This window comes from Notolepis coatsorum (genome assembly GCF_963971535.1).
Source record: "Notolepis coatsorum genome assembly, chromosome: 9".
Lineage (NCBI taxonomy): Eukaryota > Metazoa > Chordata > Actinopteri > Aulopiformes > Paralepididae > Notolepis > Notolepis coatsorum.
Window position 1 is genome coordinate 78,338,322 of NC_140173.1, and position 19,880 is coordinate 78,358,201.

Below are 19,880 nucleotides of genomic sequence, written 5' to 3' on the forward strand. Positions count from 1 at the left end.
CCAGCCTCTCCCTAACAGCCAGACAATTTATCTGTATATTATATATTTTCTAAATCGGATCGAAACACTTTGCCATCTGCATGTCCTTCCGATGCCAAACACACAGACATGCCATAACTCTTGTTTTGGAGACGGGAGTGTAACAACCCACGCAAATGTCATTTGCACAGTTCAAATGTATATAAATTCGATTAAATTATTAATGCCTGTTCCCAGTGCACACTTTTCTCCACTCCGTTTATGGACATGTTATCTCTTGATCTGCGTCAGAGGGGAGCATTTCTTAAATTTTTTTGTGGAGCGCAATGACCGCAGGAGACGAGCGGCTGGGGGGGAGATGTGCGGTTTCTACCTCCTCCTGTGGAAGGAGCAGGCTCTGGGCATTCAGCGCCACATGTTCCTGCACCGACACGGCCAGCTGCATTCGAGAGAAGGAGTCCAACAGGTGGCGCTGTTTTCCCCTCTGTGCCAGAAGCGTGCTCGGCCAGGAGCCTGTGGGAGAAGCGTGTGGTCATTGATGGAGGTCGACAGAGGGGGAGAGTGGGAGAAGACAAAGTCAAGAAAATACAAGTGAGTGAGGGAGAAAAATGGTAAATGGACTGCATTTAGTTCAAGTTTTATGTTCACGTTTTGTTTTATTTGTCACATATAAGGTGCATGTACATTACATTGAAATGTTTGGTTCTTATGGGGCGACAGTGGCTCGTTCCTGGTTAGATTCCCACTCCTCCCGGGTAGTGTGTCGAAGTGTCCTTGAGCAAGACACTTAACCCCTAACTGCTCCCGATGAGCAGGTCGGCACCTTGCATGGTTGCCTCCGCCGTTGGTGTGTGAAGAATGTGTGAGTGAATGGGTCAAATGTGAGGAACAAATTGTAAAGCGCTTTGGATAAAAGCTCTATATAAATGCACCATTTACCATTTCTATATGACCCTGCTAAAATTGTGCTTCATACAGTAAATAAGTAAAAGAATAAAGACAAAACACTATACAAAATATACAATATATAAAAAACGAAATGCAAAAATGCTAAATTTATATAGCTTTACAACTTGTGTCTCACATTCACCCATTCACTCACACATTCACACAGAAATGGCAAAACAACCATGCAAGGTGCCAACCTGCTCATCGGGAGCAGTTAGGGGGTTAAGTGTCTTGCTCAAGGACACTTCGACACGCTGCCGGGAGGAGCCGGAATCAAACCAGATATTTTTTTTTTTTTTTTTACCAGACGACGGCTCTATACCTCCTGACCCACTGTCGCCCTCCCAGGAAATGCAGGGGTTCCCAAACAAACTCTCACCTGGATACACACTGGGAGGTGGACTCCCACCTGAGGGGAATCTTATTGTTATATGATTTATTACTGAATTGCATGACCAGCTACACTGTTAGGTGGAGAGATGAAGCAGGTGGAGCAGGGGTGCAATCGAGCATCAAATTGGTCATGATGGAACATAAACTCATTGTAACATTGTAATGAATTTACTTGACCACTCCTTTCCCTTTGGGGAACCCCTGGATCCCCTTCCAGGACCACACATGGGACCCCAGTCCCCACGTGGGAACCCCTGAGCTAGCAATCATGCGTTGGTAAGTATATCCACCCATGTATGCATGCATGCTGCATGAATTTTCTTTTTTAAATAAATGACTGTCTTTTACTATTAAGCACTTTGCTACTAAGGAATCTACCTTGCCTATATTACTATCTAGTATGCTATATGTCTATACTACTATGCACTCAAGACTGTAGCACTCAAGTTTGACACTGTTTGACGAACAATCTTACTTACCCTTAGCTGCCAGAGTTGTACCCTTCCTGCTGACTTGTTGTACAGAACGTGTAAGTCAGCTAAATGACTAAATGTAAAAAGGAATGTCCCTAACCGTAGTGCCTGCGCGTGCTCCAGGTGGGACTCGGCTGTCTGCTCTCTGTAGCCCAGCCTGGTGAAGGTATTGGCACTCTCTCTGAGGGTATCACAGGCAGCCATCAGCCTCTGGTCTGCCTGGGTGGAGAGGGCCAACCCAGGCTTACGGTTACCGGCAGCATGTATAGACTCTACAGCGCCTCTGGAAGACAGCAACAACAGAGCACAGTGACCTCTGAAGGCCTGATAAGGTAATTACACAGAAGAGAAGAGGATAACCTCAGTGTTTTATTCCAAGTGGTGTTTCTCAGAGCAAAACGTTCACATTTTACCTGACAAAGACCAGCCGTGGTTGAAAAGTAGTAAAAAAAAATAAGTATGGCATTTTTGGATGTGCATACACTACCATCATACTAAAGCGATCGTAAGACTCTTATAGTCTTATGGAATCTTCACTGCACACCTGCCTGTGTTTGGCAAAAGTGCCTGTTTCATTATTATTTAATGTTGCATTATTATTTACTGCTTTTGGTCAGTCAACCTTCATTACAATATACATCATCAGGTCCCATAATCATGTGTAATCAAAATGTGACATGCAGTAGAGCGAAATTGCTGGGGGACTCTGATCTGGAGTTAGGCATTTGTGGCATTGTGTCAGTCACACGCTGCTATGCAGAGCTGCCTCTATGCTTGCATGCCACACAGCCGGTGAAACAGCTCTGCCCCAAGTGCCTCACATCTGTAACAACTGGCTGACCTCCGAATTAGATTAACCTGTTAAGCTCTAGCCCTATTTTCAGAAAATCCGCCTAAAAGTACATGCCCAAGTATATGGAAGATTGCTCCACTTCTACAAGGTCAATTTGCATGTTCTTGGTATATAGGAACATCTATGTGCAAACAACGTCACGCAGTGATTTAATTGTCAGAAATATAAACACGTCTTCCGCGAATAAACATGGCCGTGCAGACTCTGCAAAGTGAAATGATTCAACCTTTTTCTACAAATGTTCAGTTCTTATTTGTACAGTAGCCCAAAGAAAAAGAAATGAGAAAAAAATATGAGTATACGGAGCACCGGTTAGCTCAATTCTTCTTTGGGGAGAGATGCTTAAAACGTTGTCCATCTCTCTGCGCAGGCGTGTGAGTTATTGTGTCATTGTGTGACATTGTTTGACATTGTGTCAGTCCATGCAGCTTCACCTGGTCTCCAATGCGGCGATCAGAAAGTTGAGCTGTGAGGTCCGGTTGGGGCTCCGCTCCAGAGCCATCCTCAGAGCCCCACAGCCTTGTTTGATGATCTGATCAACCTGCAGAAGGGAAAAGGAGTTATCCTGGGTGAGGGACGTAGTGGTGGACCACACAAAGTCTTGAAAGTGTTTTTTTGTTTTCTTTCTCCAGACCTTGGTGGCTGCATCCTGGTCTCTCTGGCCCACCGTAGCCTTGACCATGGTGAGGGTGAGCTGGTACCAGAACTCTTCGTCCCCACAGATGTCCTGGGCCTTCTCTAGCAGCACCAGTGCCTGACCATGCTTCTGCTCCTCACACGCCAGGACGGCCAGACTGAGGAGACTCCTTGCCACTGCTGCCTGGTCTCCTAGCTCCTGACAGTGGTAGAAGGAATGCACAGTTCCTTTAATTAAGTACAAGTAGAAATACCCAGATAAACAAGCATTCTACATGTGTATTCCAGTGCTTGGGAGCGTTCAATCCTCGATCCATTGACCTCTGTGTGTTATGTTAAAGTAGTATGTGGTCCAGTTATGCTGCTCTGATTAAAGGTTATGTTGGTATGTGGTCCAGTTATGCTGCTGTGATTACGTCCTCTTGAAGTTGGCAGGCTTAAAATGTGAAAGTAGATAATCTTCATACATCTACTGTATGTACAATATTTTTCTTCAAAGTAACTAGTGACTGATGGTTCAGATAAATGTAGTTGAGTAAAAGTATAAAATTCCCTAAAATGAAAATACCTACTCACGTAAAGTACAAGTAGCTCGAAATTGTGTTTAAGTACAGTACTTGAGTAAAAAATACTGCCTCCTGAACGGACATGAGCAGCTATTAGAAATCCCATTCTCCCGATGGAAATATTACAAGTACGCTGCGACAAGTGCTACAAGAACAGGCTCTCAAAGCTAATACCATGTCTAATAGCATGTTTTCTTGGACTGTGACTTAATTAAGGTTTGATGTGCAAGTAAAGAAAGTTATGCAGTCTTGTTTTCTATATTGTCTAAAATTAGTTTGTTCATTTTATTCAGTGACGTGGACATGGTTATTCATGCTCTTTATCTCTTCTAGACTTGATTACTGCAATCCGCTACACTAATAAGCTGTTAAGCTCTTCCTTGTTTTTTTTTAATTTATTCTTTTACATTTTAGACACAAGGTAGCTACAATAGAGCACCTTTTCAGGAATAATCAAAGCACCTCAGATGTTAGCATGACATTATAGTCAAATATGGTGACTTTCATGGATTTATATGTTTTTTGTTCAGATACACAGAAGCCTATGCCATGCCATAAAATAACAATCATATTTTTCAGTTAAGGGTAAAATATTATGAAAAACTATTTGCGGCATTCATTTTATATCAAGGCAATGACTGGTAGTGGAGTTTTCTTTTTAACTGCCATTCAAGTAAGGTATTGTATTTGTATTGGCTTATGTGTTATTATTGCTTTCATCACTGTTTGTATTCAGTCTTTTAATTTGAGTTACTTGAAGTTTTCTTTTTTATTGAAGAGTTTACATGATTGTTTAATCTTTATCCTTCTTTGATGTTTGCACAGTCTAGGATGGAGCGAGCTGCCATTGTACTTCTAGGGTGCATTACAAATAAAGACTTTGATAAAAAACTGTTTTCTTCTGTCTGCTCTCTGTCCCCTCTGGTTACTTGGTTTGATTGTTTTATTCTTCAAAGCAGCAATGGCAATATACGTGGCAATATTTTAACGTCAAATAACATTCATGAGACAATTCAAACTGAATTATAAAGAAATAATTGTCACGAGGTACAGGGATGAGGAAGGGATTTGACATTCACTGGTGTTTAATCTTTAAAAAAAAATGTCATGTTTTACATATATATTTTTTTATGTTTTGCATATATATATATATATTTGTTTTGTAAGGTTTTAAATTAGTATTCATTTTGAGTAGTGGAAAAGGGGTAGGATTAAATACGTGTATACTTCTTCCTACTCCTTTTCAAACATGTAAATTGAGTTCTCTTTTAAAAAAAAATGTATTTCATTGCTAGAGATCAATGATTTGTTTTTGTTTTATATTGTTTGTATTTACATGTTCGAAATAAAGATTTCAAATCAAATCAAATCAATGTACTGTAGCCTTTTAGTCACATTCTGTAGCTGAGAGACTAACTGTGTGGGGTCCTCCTCCATCTACAGATATATGCAACATGGTTCCTCCATTTTCCTCCACGATTTTTGACATTAGCATCAACCCAAAAAATAACTCATGGTATTGGTCAAAGACTACCATCTCCTGCCAAGGATCCATCAGGGATGTGATCAGGACGACACAAATGAGCAGGAGGTACAGTAATAATGGATTGCGGTCTCATCCAATGATGGAAAGTAACTAAGTATATTTTACTGTAAAGTACTGTACTTAAGTAAAATTGTGAGGTACTTGTACTTACTTTACTTGCGTGTTTTCGTTTTAGGGAACTTTGTACCTTTACTCCACTACATTTCAAAGGAAGTATTGTACTTTATACTCCACTACATTTATCTGAAGCCATCAGTTACTAGTTACTTTGAAGAAAAATATTTTGCATAGAAAACATGGCAAAATCTGTCCAAAATTCTAATCTGAAGCTTGCCAACTTCAAGAAGATGTGATCAGAGCCGCATAACTGGACCACATACCACTTTAACATAACATTTAGAGGTCAATGGTTTGATGGTTGAATGTCTCCAAGCACTGGAATACACACACATCACATAGAATGCATACTTTTACTTTAGATATTTAAGTACATTTAATATTGAATACTTATCTACTTTTACTTAAGTACAATTTTGTATACTATTTTATCTGGGTATTTCTACTTTTACTTAAGTGAAGGAACTGTAAAGGAACCACTGGTCTCACCGTAGCCGCCAGGTGGGCCTCGTCCAGCAGCTGTCTGGCAGGTTGGTAGAGCCCCACACTGAGACACACGTCTGCCTTGTGTAGCCACATGTCCTGAGCGCAAACATCGCCACTCTGCCGCCCATGCACGCCCATGAGCCCCACCTCAGGTTCCTGTGAAGAACCAAACACACGCCCATGAGCCCCACCTCAGGTTCCTGTGAAGAACCAAACACACGCCCATGAGCCCCACCTCAGGTTCCTGTGAAGAACCAAACACACGCCCATGAGCCCCACCTCAGGTTCCTGTGAAGAACCAAACACACGCCCATGAGCCCCACCTCAGGTTCCTGTGAAGAACCAAACACACCTATGAGCCCCACTTCAGGTTCCTGTGAAGAACCAAACACACGCCCATGAGCCCCACCTCAGGTTCCTGTGAAGAACCAAACACACCTATGAGCCCCACTTCAGGTTCCTGTGAAGAACCAAACACACCCATGAGCCCCACCTCAGGTTCCTGTGAAGAACCAAACACACCTATGAGCCCCACTTCAGGTTCCTGTGAAGAATCAAACACACGCCCATAAGCCCCACCTCAGGTTCCTGTGAAGAATCAAACACACCCATGAGCCCCACCTCAGGTTCCTGTGAAGAACCAAACACACGCCCATGAGCCCCACCTCAGGTTCCTGTGAAGAACCAAACACACGCCCATGAGCCCCACCTCAGGTTCCTGTGAAGAACCAAACACACGCCCATAAGCCCCACCTCAGGTTCCTGTGAAGAACCAAACACACCTATGAGCCCCACCTCAGGTTCCTGTGAAGAACCAAACACACGCCCATGAGCCCCACCTCAGGTTCCTGTGAAGAACCAAACACACCTATGAGCCCCACTTCAGGTTCCTGTGAAGAATCAAACACACGCCCATAAGCCCCACCTCAGGTTCCTGTGAAGAACCAAACACACCTATGAGCCCCACTTCAGGTTCCTGTGAAGAACCAAACACACCTATGAGCCCCACCTCAGGTTCCTGTGAAGAACCAAACACACCTATGAGCCCCACCTCAGGTTCCTGTGAAGAACCAAACACACCTATGAGCCCCACCTCAGGTTCCTGTGAAGAACCAAACACACGCCCATGAGCCCCACCTCAGGTTCCTGTGAAGAACCAAACACACGCCCATGAGCCCCACCTCAGGTTCCTGTGAAGAACCAAACACACGCCCATGAGCCCCACCTCAGGTTCCTGTGAAGAACCAAACACACGCCCATGAGCCCCACCTCAGGTTCCTGTGAAGAACCAAAAACACACCCATGAGCCCCACTTCAGGTTCCTGTGAAGAACCAAACACACCCATGAGCCCCACCTCAGGTTCCTGTGAAGAACCAAACACACCCATGAGCCCCACCTCAGGTTCCTGTGAAGAACCAAACACACACCCATGAGCCCCACCTCAGGTTCCTGTGAAGAACCAAACACACCCATGAGCCCCACTTCAGGTTCCTGTGAAGAACCAAACACACCCATGAGCCCCACCTCAGGTTCCTGTGAAGAACCAAACACACCTATGAGCCCCACTTCAGGTTCCTGTGAAGAACCAAACACACGCCCATGAGCCCCACCTCAGGTTCCTGTGAAGAACCACACACATACCCATGAGCCCCACCTCAGGTTCCTGTGAAGAACCAAACACACGCCCATGAGCCCCACCTCAGGTTCCTGTGAAGAACCAAAAACACACCCATGAGCCCCACTTCAGGTTCCTGTGAAGAACCAAACACACCCATGAGCCCCACCTCAGGTTCCTGTGAAGAACCAAACACACACCCATGAGCCCCACCTCAGGTTCCTGTGAAGAACCAAACACACCCATGAGCCCCACTTCAGGTTCCTGTGAAGAACCAAACACACACCCATGAGCCCCACCTCAGGTTCCTGTGAAGAACCAAACACACCCATGAGCCCCACTTCAGGTTCCTGTGAAGAACCACACACATACCCATGAGCCATTTATTTTCGTGTCATGTCCGGCGACGACCCATCCCTTACGGGATTATAAGACACCATAAACAACAATTGAACATAACAATCACTTCCCATGGTTTCTAAGCTACACCGTGCACACCATCAGAGGCCAAAATACATCACATATGTTATTTTCGTGTGTTTATCACAAGCTTTCTCTAAATATTCAGCAAGTGCAAAAACCCTGTGATCAAAAATCCATTTTAGTCTATCTGCATGACTACACCACATTAACTCAAGGTTTTTACACCTGTCAAATAACTTTTTACGCAACTCATAGTATAGTGGACAATAAAACATTAAATGAAACTCATTCTCAATATCGATACCACAGTAAATAGAGCTCCGCTCCTCTTCTGTGACCCCCCCGGTAACGTCCGGTCTCGAGGTGCAGGGGCAAAATCCCAGAGCGGAGCTGGGCACACAATGATCTTTGTCTTTTTGATAATGGAGCACACACATATTTTTCATTTCTATAACAACTTTTTATCATACTAAATGTTCTTAGTATTGGTTTATGTAGTATTTCCTGTGACCATTTAATCTGATATATATTAGACAAGGCTTCCTTAACCAAGGAGATGTTAACAGTATTTACATTCTGGAAAAGGTCAGATGCTCCAATTTCGCTGAGGGTGTCGTATCTCACTTGCCCATGCACCTTTTACAGTTACATCCCAGTTGAAAATGTTCCTAGCAACTCGACTCTGTGGCATTTTTATAAATCTGTTCCATAAAACTAACATGCTGCCTTTCCATCTTATTCCACACGGTTCCCATCCCATATCTCCCGTTATTGCCTATACAGGGGTGAATTTATGGACTCCTGGAAAGTACTGTATTGTCCTATTCTGTACATTTTCTCCTTTTATATTTACTTTTGAACCCCATAACCCTGCCATATAGTCCATAACAGGGCAAACACATGACTGAAATAATTTGGAGTAGGTAGCATATCCCAAATCACCGAGCCGTTTAGTTTTTGCTATGAAGAACCACAGCAACACGCAGACAGACAGACACAGACACACAGACAGACATACAGACAGACAGACAGACAGACAGACAGACAGACAGACAGACAGACAGACAGACAGACAGATGGACGGATGGACGGACAGCAGACAGACAGACAGACGGACGGATGGATGGCGGGATTTTCCTTCACTCTGAGCAACTCAGAAGCTAGGCATGTTGTTGTAATGTTCTTCTGTTTAGAAAGACAATGCGGCAGAGGCTAGATGTGTTGTTGTAATGTTCTTCTGTTTAGAAAGACAATGCGGCATGCATGAATGAATGAATGACAACTTTATTTAACAGATTGCAGAATGGGTACAATACAGTACGGCTCAATACACAATGGACCTGTCTCAAAACCCTGCCCTCTTTTCTTGATCCTCCAATCACAGCTGTCGCTTACCTCTGACTTCCTCGTACAAACAAAGTTTGTACGAGGAAGTCCGAGGTAAGAGACAGCTGTGATTGGAGGATCAAGAAAAGGGGCAGGGTTTGAGATAGGTCTATTGTTAAGGGGATGCAGACCAGAGAAAGACGTTTCTCTTGTTTACATCAGGGTCCCCCATTTTCAATTCATAATGCACATTTATGACATACACAACATGCATGACATCATGACAATTATGACATACAGGTATATACAGTAGTACTGTTACATTTGCGACATATACGATATGCAAATATACGGTACTGTTACCCAGAGATCCTAACAGATAATATATACATATGATGGTGAGGAGACTGTACATTAGGGGGTGGGTGGGTGGGTGGGAGAAAATATATACATACGGTGGGAAGGAGACTGTCCATTAGGAGGGGGTGGGGGGGATGGGGGGTTTGGACATTTACTGTGGCCAGTTTCAAATTGCAGCCTCCTGTAGGTGCTCTTTGAGAGCGGTTTTGAATGTGGATAGGGACTCAAATTTTATTTTACGGCTGTGTGTAGGGTGTTCCACATTGTTGTGGCATAGTTGCGAAACGTGTTTAGTCCCTTGTTTGTGCCGAATCTAGGTTGCACATGATTTGTGGAACTCCCTCTGGTGTTGTGGTCGTGGTATTCACTGACCTTTGGGAAGTATTTTGACATGTACATGGGTACCTGCGTGGTGTAGTGTATCTTGTAGACCAGGCCCATTGCAAGTTGCTGTACTCTGTCGTCTACATCCTAGGTTGTCAAAGTGATTAGATTTTTTGTACATGTGATCTCAAGAAGGTACTGAACGAGCTCAGTGGCAGTTTTTCATGTCTGGTCATTTTTAGGATGGTGTTATTCACTGTCAAAGATGCAAAGCAAAATCATAATTCATATTCATATTCGTTTCATCACAATTTAAACAAGCCTAGTAATAGACACAATATCTCTGACACTGGGAATACATTCACTGAGGTACATAGATGTCCCTAGATACCTAGAACATGCAAATGGGCCTTGTAAAAGTGGAGCAATATTAATTAGGTATGTATTTTAGGCGGATTTTCAGAAAATAGGGCTCCGGGCTTCAGAGGTTAAGAACTTCTACTTGTGCACAATAGAGAGCATCCTGACTGGTAACATCACCTCCTGGTTTGGGAATAGCACCGCACAAGACTGCAGCAGACTACAGAGAGTGGCCCGTTCAGCCGAACGCACAATTGGAGGTGGGCTTCCCACTGTCCAGGACATTCATAACAAGCGTTGCATGGCCAAGGCTAAGAGAATAATCAAAGACTCTAGTCACCCAAACAACTGCCTCTTTGAACTGCTGCGGTCAGGCAAGCGCTACCGGAGTCTCATGGCCAGTATAGAGAGACTCAGAAGGAGCTTCTATCCCCAGGCCATCAGGATGCTCAATGACAATGACACTATGTAACAACCCATCATCTACACTCACTGCACACACATCCACATGTACACTCACTTTACTCACTTTAGACACTTTAACACACTTCATATTTATCTATTATTAAAGCGATGTGCACTACATTCATACCTCATTTACACCTTACTCTAAGTTTTGTACCTTATCTCATGTCTGCATTGTACCTCACTGTTACTCATTTTACTCTGTATTGTATATTGTATATATGTATATTGACTGCACATTCCTTTACTTACTTTTTACTTGCTTCTTATTAACTTTTTACTTACTTGTTTTACTGTATGTAGCACACTCTCAGGGGCTCATACAGAAACAAGCATTTCATCATAAAGTATTCTGTATTTTATTATGACAAATAATAAACAAACATGAAACTTGAAACTTATTCATAATGTGGCTTACAATCCCATGTGCCCTGAACCACATGTGTAGTCACAACGAGACGCAAACTACAAGTTAAAATACATGAATCCCTTGTATTTCTCATTATGCTTGAGCTGTGAGAACCTGACTGACCTCATTTAAAGTCATGCGAAGGCCGTTCCTCTCTCGTAGAAGAGTTATGGTTTCACGGCACCTGCAATCGTGGATATCATATTATTCTCTTGTTACGGGAAGCAAAAGAGGTCCAAACATGGAAAGCATTTTTATCTGGGCTGACATACTGTACCTCATTTGTTCTTGTTCTCGGATGCTACTCAGACTCAGCAGCTCCGCGCGATATGGTGAAGACATCTCCACACCCAACTGACAACAGATTCTCACAATTCTAAACAGGTGAAGAATCGGAGAGGACACATAAAAGCTATTACCATATAGCACATTACGAATCAATGAACTTGCATGGATTCAAGAATCAAGATACCTAACGAGGACTCACTATGTTCCGTAACCTTGGGACAAGTCAGTGACCATTCCTCTGTTGTTAGGAGCCAGACACGGACGTTTGTGATATATCTCCAGGGAAATACCCATCCTACAGGACAGGCCCTCTGCGTACGGACGAACATAGGCCTCTACAATGTTCTGTACAAATTGATAGCCTCAACCAATGATGTTCTGTATAGTGTGGTCATAGAAGCAGGTCACCACAATCTGTACTTGTTTTTAAATTGTGTTTAAGTGTTTTAAAGGATTCTATTTTTCTATTTTATTAGTACAGTTTTATTTTCATTTGTTTCCCTCTTCTTTGTACTTTGCATAATATTATTGGTGATGATTATGTGAATATAAATACCCCTCAATCTCATTTCAAGTTTAGATACACATTGGATTAATTAATGCATTTTAAGAACAAAAAGCTCACGTTTCAAAGCATTATTGAACAAAAGCTGACCTACTTAACAAACTATGACTACTTAATAATAATTTCATGCAGGCTAAAGCACTGCGAGAAGCACACATTTTATATAAATGTACTATAAAACTTTTCTGCAGTGTCATTCTTCCCTTCTGGAATGGAGTGGGTGCACCTCGCAAACTTGCTCAAAACATTGATGAGGAAAATGCTTGTGAAATGTGTTCACAATCAGATATATACATTTTATCTGCAATCTATAAGATATTCCTTTATTCCCCTTGAGGAAATCTGGGTGTCATAGCAGCATGGGGGAGGGGGGAGGGGAGGTACAGGCATGGTAATAGTAGAAAGACATAAATAGGCAACACAATTATAGTAAAGATAAAAATAAACAGTGTAAACAATATAATTAACTCTGAATATAAGAATATAAGAAAGTAAACAGTGTAATCAAAGGTGCAAATATGTATGCCCTATCAGTTATATTACATGTTACTATATATATATATATATATATATATATATATATATATATATATATATATATATATATATATATATATATGGGCAATACAGAATTAGAATCTAAATATATACTATGAGTAAGTAAAGTGAACAGTATACACAAGTGCAGTACACACAAGGCTAACTGGCATGATATACGCCATATGTTATACGCTGTACTGTATGGAACATGGTTAGTCTAGGACTATTCTGTAGCATTACAGCATATCCTCACAGTAGGTCAGTTACCACATTGCTGATAAGACAGCTCTACCGGTACCACTATGAAACATTAATGGAGTCATGTTCTCACCGGAGACGATAGAGGTCAGAGAGGCCCCTCCTGTCCAGGAGGTCGTGAGCGATGGTCTCGGCAAGGTGCATTATGGGTAGGGTCAGGTGGGTGAGGGAGAGCGAGTGCAGTTCCTTTGCCAGTAGATCGAGATAGAACAGGCTTTGAGTCTGCGGCCAAACAAAAAGAGGGAAGATAATTTGATCATCAAATTTGAGTCCACACATGGCCTGACTGGCCACTGCTAAAACTGGCTTTTTAGCCTAGTATCCCACAACATTTGCTTTCCATTTCTAGGCATATCAAACATAATTGCATCATGAAAATTCCATCCCACTGAGGTGGCCGCTACATAAAGTAATCACCAGGTTTTTTATTGAGAATAATCGGATTACAGCTTTCTGCCAACCTTCTGATTTGATCCACAGAGATCAATAGGTGCACCTCCTCTACTGACCAACAAATGGTGCTTGTCAAAGCCACGGGCAATTAGTTGAGTTGATGTTTCCGGATGTGCTCCACCCTGGGTTGTGCACAGCCTATATAATGAGTTGATAACTGGACCAAACCAAGCACCTGTTCCCTAGGTAACAGAGGAGGAGAGGAATGTGTGTAGCCTCGCCTGTTTGTTCATGCTGCGTGTGTTGATACAGTGGGGACTGCTGTTTGTTCTGAAGGTCTGCCGGGTCTCTTCGGGACAGATGAAGCGGGCCCACTCCTCTGGGGTGGCAGGGAGCACCACATTCAGGACCTTTCGACATGGTTTTTCCTCAGTGGGGGTAGGCTGGCCAGTCACATGCAAGAGGGAAGAAACACTTGTTATATTTCTACTGGCTTAAGCGTTCCGCCTTATGGGATATCCTCTGTGAATGCACGCACCTATTTGAAACTTCTCACATGTACCTTCACATCTATCTAGTCACGCCCACCTCCGGCCAGCATATAGCCCAGGTGGGGTGATCAGCTCTCCCTTCCTCATAATTTCAAAATTAAATGTTGTGCTCACAGGCCTTCGGCCGTTCGGAAATATAGAGTTTAGTTAGTTAGTTATGTAAGAGATGTAAGGATATTCGATAGGAAAACAAATGGAAATGTAAATAAACTACCCCAACAACAGCCTATTCATGCTGCTGCGGTTGGGCAAACGCCTGCAAACTAGGACAGAGAGACTTCGGCTCAGCTTCTTCCCCCAGGCCATCAGAGCCTTAAACACTGAACTCTCCACACACAAGCACACATGAGCACACACACAACACACACACTGTACACGCTCACACACTAGCAGCCACTTTAACATGAGTACACACACACTCATGCTGCACACGCTCACACTTATGGCCACTTTACAAAAAGAAAGGTCACTTTAAGAATAGTATAGTATAACTTGAGATTGTATAATATAGCATGTATAACAGTGTACATAAAGACCCAGTGCCTCATCCGTAGCTAACAGTGTATTGCACTACCACAGGACCTAGAATGTCCTACCATGCTCTGTAAATAACTCATGTACATATACCGATATGCCCTACTTTGTTTACTTGTTTTATTGCACAATGTCGTTCTATTGGATTCTTATTATATATTACTATTGTATTATGCACATCGTTGCGGGCAAGACCCCCCACATTTCATTGTATACTTGTATGCCGTGACAAATAAAACTCTTGACTTGACTTGACTAAATATAGAATGGACCGAAGGACCCATGTCACCCTTTTTTCTTTCCTTATTTTTTGTCTATCTGTTTTTTTTCTTTTTTCTATTTGATACTATCTATGTCTTTATAATTTTGTATGTTGAACTGTATTGTCTATGTTGTTGAAAAAATGAAAATAAAAATAAAGTAAAAAAAAAGATGTAAGGATATTCCACCGAAGTCCTTTTTTCAGGACTCCCCCAGCGCGTTCAAAAAGGGAAGTGCTTGGGGTACCGCTGCTCGTTATGGAGTTCTGTATCACACTAGCTCCCGCTCAGCGTCTCATTGCATATATCTCGCTTCAGCATATATATACTGAATAAATTTCAAAATGTACCTTTAAATGCCAGCATTCATCTGGCCACACCCCCATCCGCTTACCTACATAAGCAGGGGTGGTGCCACACACTCATCTCCTTCTCAAATTTCATCACAAGCAATGTGTTGCTCATATGCCCACTTGACGTGGAGAAAAATATTGACTGACAATGTTTACGAGGAAAGGAAGAACAGGAGATATGTTGACATCATATCTTTATTTTCTCTCTCACTATTTTCGAGAAAATACGGCGATATTGTCTTCGTCACTGGAGTGTCTGGAAGATGGTGATCATTCTAAAATCCTCCACCGGTTTTCGTATTGGGAGCACGCCGCTGCATGCCTCTCAACTGCAGTTCCTTGCTGTGCTGGTTGCGGTAAAACCTTTCAGGACACAGCTGAACTGTAGGACGCGCCGCTGTTGTGAGAAGCGGTGAGTTCCAGGTTGGTGAGTGATGTTTGCTTGCGGCTCCACTTGTCTGTTAGTGCTATGGGGGCTGGCTGACAATGTTTACGAACACCGGCCCCAGATTAAGGTCTTTTGTTCAGCCTCTTAGGCAACAGCGGAAGACCTTGATCTGAAGCCCATTATAGTTTAACTAGTGGGCCACGACCATTAACACTGGTGATCCCTGTGTTTTCTGGACGAGTGGATGTTTTCTCTGTCACCGTGTAGGCCCCATCTTTCATATCCAAATGAGAGTATTCCTTCACAAGGAAATATGGGCATAGATGTTCGTTAGTGGAAGATCTGTGTTCAAGTCAGCTACAGGCCAGTTTGGTATTGTGCTGGCTCCGTCGGGTGTTGGTAAAATCACCGTTGTAAAACTGTGTTAACATCTTGTTTCTCTTTTCTCTTAAAAAGTGAGGAGGGTTTCAGAACGGCGGCCTGTCTGAGTGAGTGTTATATCATTGTGTACAAGTTCAGGTGATAGCTGCTTAGCTTACGTGCTAGTGGTGGCCTACTGTTAGCCAGTCAGCTGTTAGCTGCGGCGCTAGCCTGCTGTGATCACTAGGTGGGCCCAGCGCGGGGTGGCTCCGGCCCCTCGCGCGCCGCCGCGGTTCCCAACTCCCCTCTCCCTCACGGGGAGAGGCGGGGGGGATTCGAAGTCTCCCCTCTGGTCGCGTGCGCCGTTCGCTCGGCGTCTCGCGGGCAGGGGCGGTAGCGCCCGACGGTTAGAGCGGCCGTTAGCTTAATGCTACTCTGTTGAACGTGCTTTGATTATAACATGTTTTAAACACTCTTGACTACGACGTCATCTTTGACAGAGGATGTTCGTCGAACCTGCCCTGGGCCAGGACGGCAAGGACTGCGTCAACAAGGGGGACCGTAGCGACGGGATGGAGCGGCGACGCTGCCCAGATCGACAACACAGACCGGCTGTGTTTACTACGGTGCCTTGAGACTGCACTTCGCTTGATCTACGCTCCGGGTAGGCAAGGCCTGACCAGACCTTGTACACTTCTTCTGGCTTTCCCTTCTAAATGTTTTGTAAATAACGATGTTTTCCAAAACGAGTGTTGCTGCACTACATTTAGGATACGACGCGAGTTATGTGTGAATTGTCTTGTCACTGGTATTTAGCTTCTCCATGCAAATCGGGTTGTTGTTACAGATGTGAAAATGATCTGGTTTGTTGTGTTGAGAAACATCATGTGTGTTTATATGTACCGTGTACTCACAACTAAGGGGGTTAACTAACCTATAAAGCTATGCTTAGTGACAAATGAGTAAAGAATGATTCTTTTCTCAGCCTGTAATGACAATGAACAGTGTGTTCACATATTAACAGGTTTTCCTGTTTTAACTGGCCGTATTAAGGGTAAAGTATGAAGGATTTGGGGTGCTTTTTCAATGTATGTGATGTATAGATTGGGGGGACCACAGCTAAAATGGTAGATCGAAATGTGCATGAAAGACAGTGATAGAACGGTGACCAGTGGATTGAATACACTGCCAGCGAGGGTGTTTTGTTTTGCATTCCTTGGAAGAACACAGATAAGAGCGAGTGTACTGTAGGCCCAGAGCGAGGGAGAGGAGTGACCTCTTTAATGCAACAGTAGAGAAACATTTTGAAGTGTGTGTAAAGGTTAAACGCGGTTGTCATGACAGCGCGTCGCCCTGACAACCAGAAGAGGGGCGGGGCTATCGTTTCTACGGCGAGGATCTATGAGTCGAACGGTGTTTCCGGGTGTAAGGCAGACTAGAATCTGACTCAGACTAGAATCCGACCAAGAGCGAGTAGGACTGAGATCACACAGACACTCTCTCCTCTCATTGAGAGAGAGGGGGGGGGGGGAGAGAATGCCACATCACCAGTAGCTTCGGCTACCACGAGGATGGTCTTAGGCTAACGAACGGGCCTGAACACTATTGGACTGAATCACAAAAGGACGATAGACGAACACACCGAAAGATCATTAGAATAGACTCTTCAAGGACGATACAATTTGATAACATCTGATAACATCTGATTATGAGGTTCTGTTTATAGCAATAAAACAACGCTTTTCCTCATAAGGTATCTCACGGTGTCGGAGTGTCGAATTCTTATGGAAGTGGAGAATTATTATGGTTTATGGATTGCACTAACGGGGGAGATAAGGATCTTATCTGCCAGTATCGGAGACGTCAGGACCATTAAAATGACACAACGCAGAGGAATTGGATGGAGAGCCAAACAGACGAAGACGTGATACTGGCCAGTTTGATCAGGATCTTACAGTTGGTGCCGATGACAGCCGGATTTGCAAGAGATTAAAACAACGGGAACAGTTGGTTGTTGATGACAGCCGGATTTGCAAGAGATAAGAACAACGGATAAAGACTTTTTCAATAATGGGGCGACAGTGGACAACAGTCATCAATGTGTGGGAGAATCATGATCGAAGCAAGGCCGGCCAGCCCTGGGAGAGAGCGGCGAGTCGAGCGGTCAGGAGGCGAACCAGCGCTGTAGGGGAAACAACGCTCCGATCAAAAATGTGAGTTCACTGTGCGCACGGTTGTTTTGATCTTTTAAGCCAAATAAAAACTAAAAGATAGTGCATCCGTAAATAAGGAGCGACAGAGAAGCCAGCTGTAATAATATGAACAGAGAGCCATGGTGTTTTGAAAATCGAGGGTGTTATCAACAGGATAGAATGAAAAACAAACGGGGCAGGCTGCACGGTTTCTGGTGTTGGGAGTGTAAATGCAGGAGGAGAAAGGGGGGGGGGGGAACGCTTGAACCAGACTGAAATCTGTTATGGCGGGATTGTTATGACAAGACTGTCGCCTGAGACGGCCCACCTTAAACTGGTCGCTGTGGTCTCAAGACGGCCGGAATTTGTTTTGACGGGAGGAAAGTCGGTCGGGAATTTACCTTAAACTGTGTATTATGTCCGATAAGCACGAGTTTAGTCTGGGAGAAGCGTCCCCTGATAGGAAAGAGAGGAAAACAGCTGTGTTTTTTAGGCCTTGGAAGGAAGGGCAGCGTTCGTTTTGTTTGAGAGAGTAGCCATTATGAGCGAGACAAGATGGCCGCAAAAGGGGCCACGAGGGGGATGATACAAGATGGCCGTGAGCCACGAGGAGATAACAACAGATAAAGAACCAGGAAGTGACACGTCAACTAAAACACCATCGAGGATGAGTAGGTCGCCACCTAGTGGCGGATGGGGGGTAGTGCTGGGGAGTTTTCATTACCCACAGGGGAATATTTAGCACAGAGTGGATTATTATTATAATAATAATTTTAGATATAGAGTTTAATTATACAATGGATTAAATAAGAATTGCACAGAAAGATGGTGCAGTTATTTGAATGGGTTAATTATGGAATAAAGAGGGAAGTCCAGTGGGGCCTTCTCACACCTAATAGATAGGCAGGGTCTTCAGAAGACACGTCACCAGAAGAACTGGCGCGCGCTGGGGGTCAAACTGGGATGAAGAGTTGCGCGGAGTGGGTATCGGAAACTGCAAGTGTCACGCCGGAAGACAACAAACAGGGAACCGCCCTGTAAGATAGATAATAGGTGTGGAGAAGGTGGTAGACTAATAGCAAAACAAGGGAAGTCGAATGTACAGACGACTGCCGGTGTTGTGTTTCTGCTTTCAAGGGGGGAATGACACCGACAGCGATGGAGATGACCAGGAGACAGACTGGAGGAGGAGGAAGCCGCAGGGGCCAGGCACCGACGCCTGGTACACAGATCATCCACGACGAGAGAGAAGAGACGGCGGCGGTGGAGGAGCAGATGTGGAGAGGACAGCCAGAGACACTGAGCAGTAGCAGACCAGGGGAGAAATTTTTGCCTAGGGGACCGCGCCCTGGGAGGGGGACCAGCTCAGGAAAGGAGCCGTCACTGAAAGGGGCCCTTGCCCTAGAAGACGGGACCGGCCCAAGATGGGAGGTGCACTGTAAGAGGGAAGGGAGCGCTCTGATTTGGACGTGGGGTACCTAATAGGGGGGCCGAAGGGTTTAGGGGTGTCGTCTGGAAAGTTGCAATCTGTGTTTTTCTCTGTCTCTCTCTCTCTCTCCTCCATGACCGTTGTTTATCCTTTCTGGTTTGGGTGTGATGCGGGTAATGGAACAGCAGACGGCGGGGCCCTCATTGTTATGAGTCTATTTTTGGGTATAATTAATTGAAAAACCAGGGAGTCTATTGATTCTGAAGGTTGATTAAGAATCAAAGGGGGGAATGAAGGATTTGGGGTGCTTTTTCAATGTATGTGATGTATAGATTGGGGGGACCACAGCTAAAATGGTAGATCGAAATATGCATGAAAGACGGTGATAGAACGGTGACCAGTGGATTGAATACACTGCCAGCGAGGGTGTTTTGTTTTGCATTCCTTGGAAGAACACAGATAAGAGCGAGTGTACTGTAGGCCCAGAGC

General features: G+C 44.0%; 1 protein-coding gene across 1 annotated transcript in view; it reads right to left on the minus strand.

Annotated features, from left to right (window-relative positions):
• cfap46 (cilia and flagella associated protein 46) overlaps positions 1-19,880 on the minus strand; it is a gene marked incomplete at both ends in the record, with an annotated part of 296,072 nt that overhangs the window by 84,165 nt on the left and 192,027 nt on the right. The window contains 11 exon segments of the mRNA XM_084321923.1: positions 353-451; positions 453-492; positions 1,894-2,076; positions 3,081-3,187; positions 3,281-3,481; positions 6,001-6,153; positions 7,640-7,705; positions 7,814-7,877; positions 11,558-11,656; positions 13,005-13,153; positions 13,606-13,767. Coding sequence (XP_084178049.1) covers positions 353-451; positions 453-492; positions 1,894-2,076; positions 3,081-3,187; positions 3,281-3,481; positions 6,001-6,153; positions 7,640-7,705; positions 7,814-7,877; positions 11,558-11,656; positions 13,005-13,153; positions 13,606-13,767 — 1,323 coding nt within the window.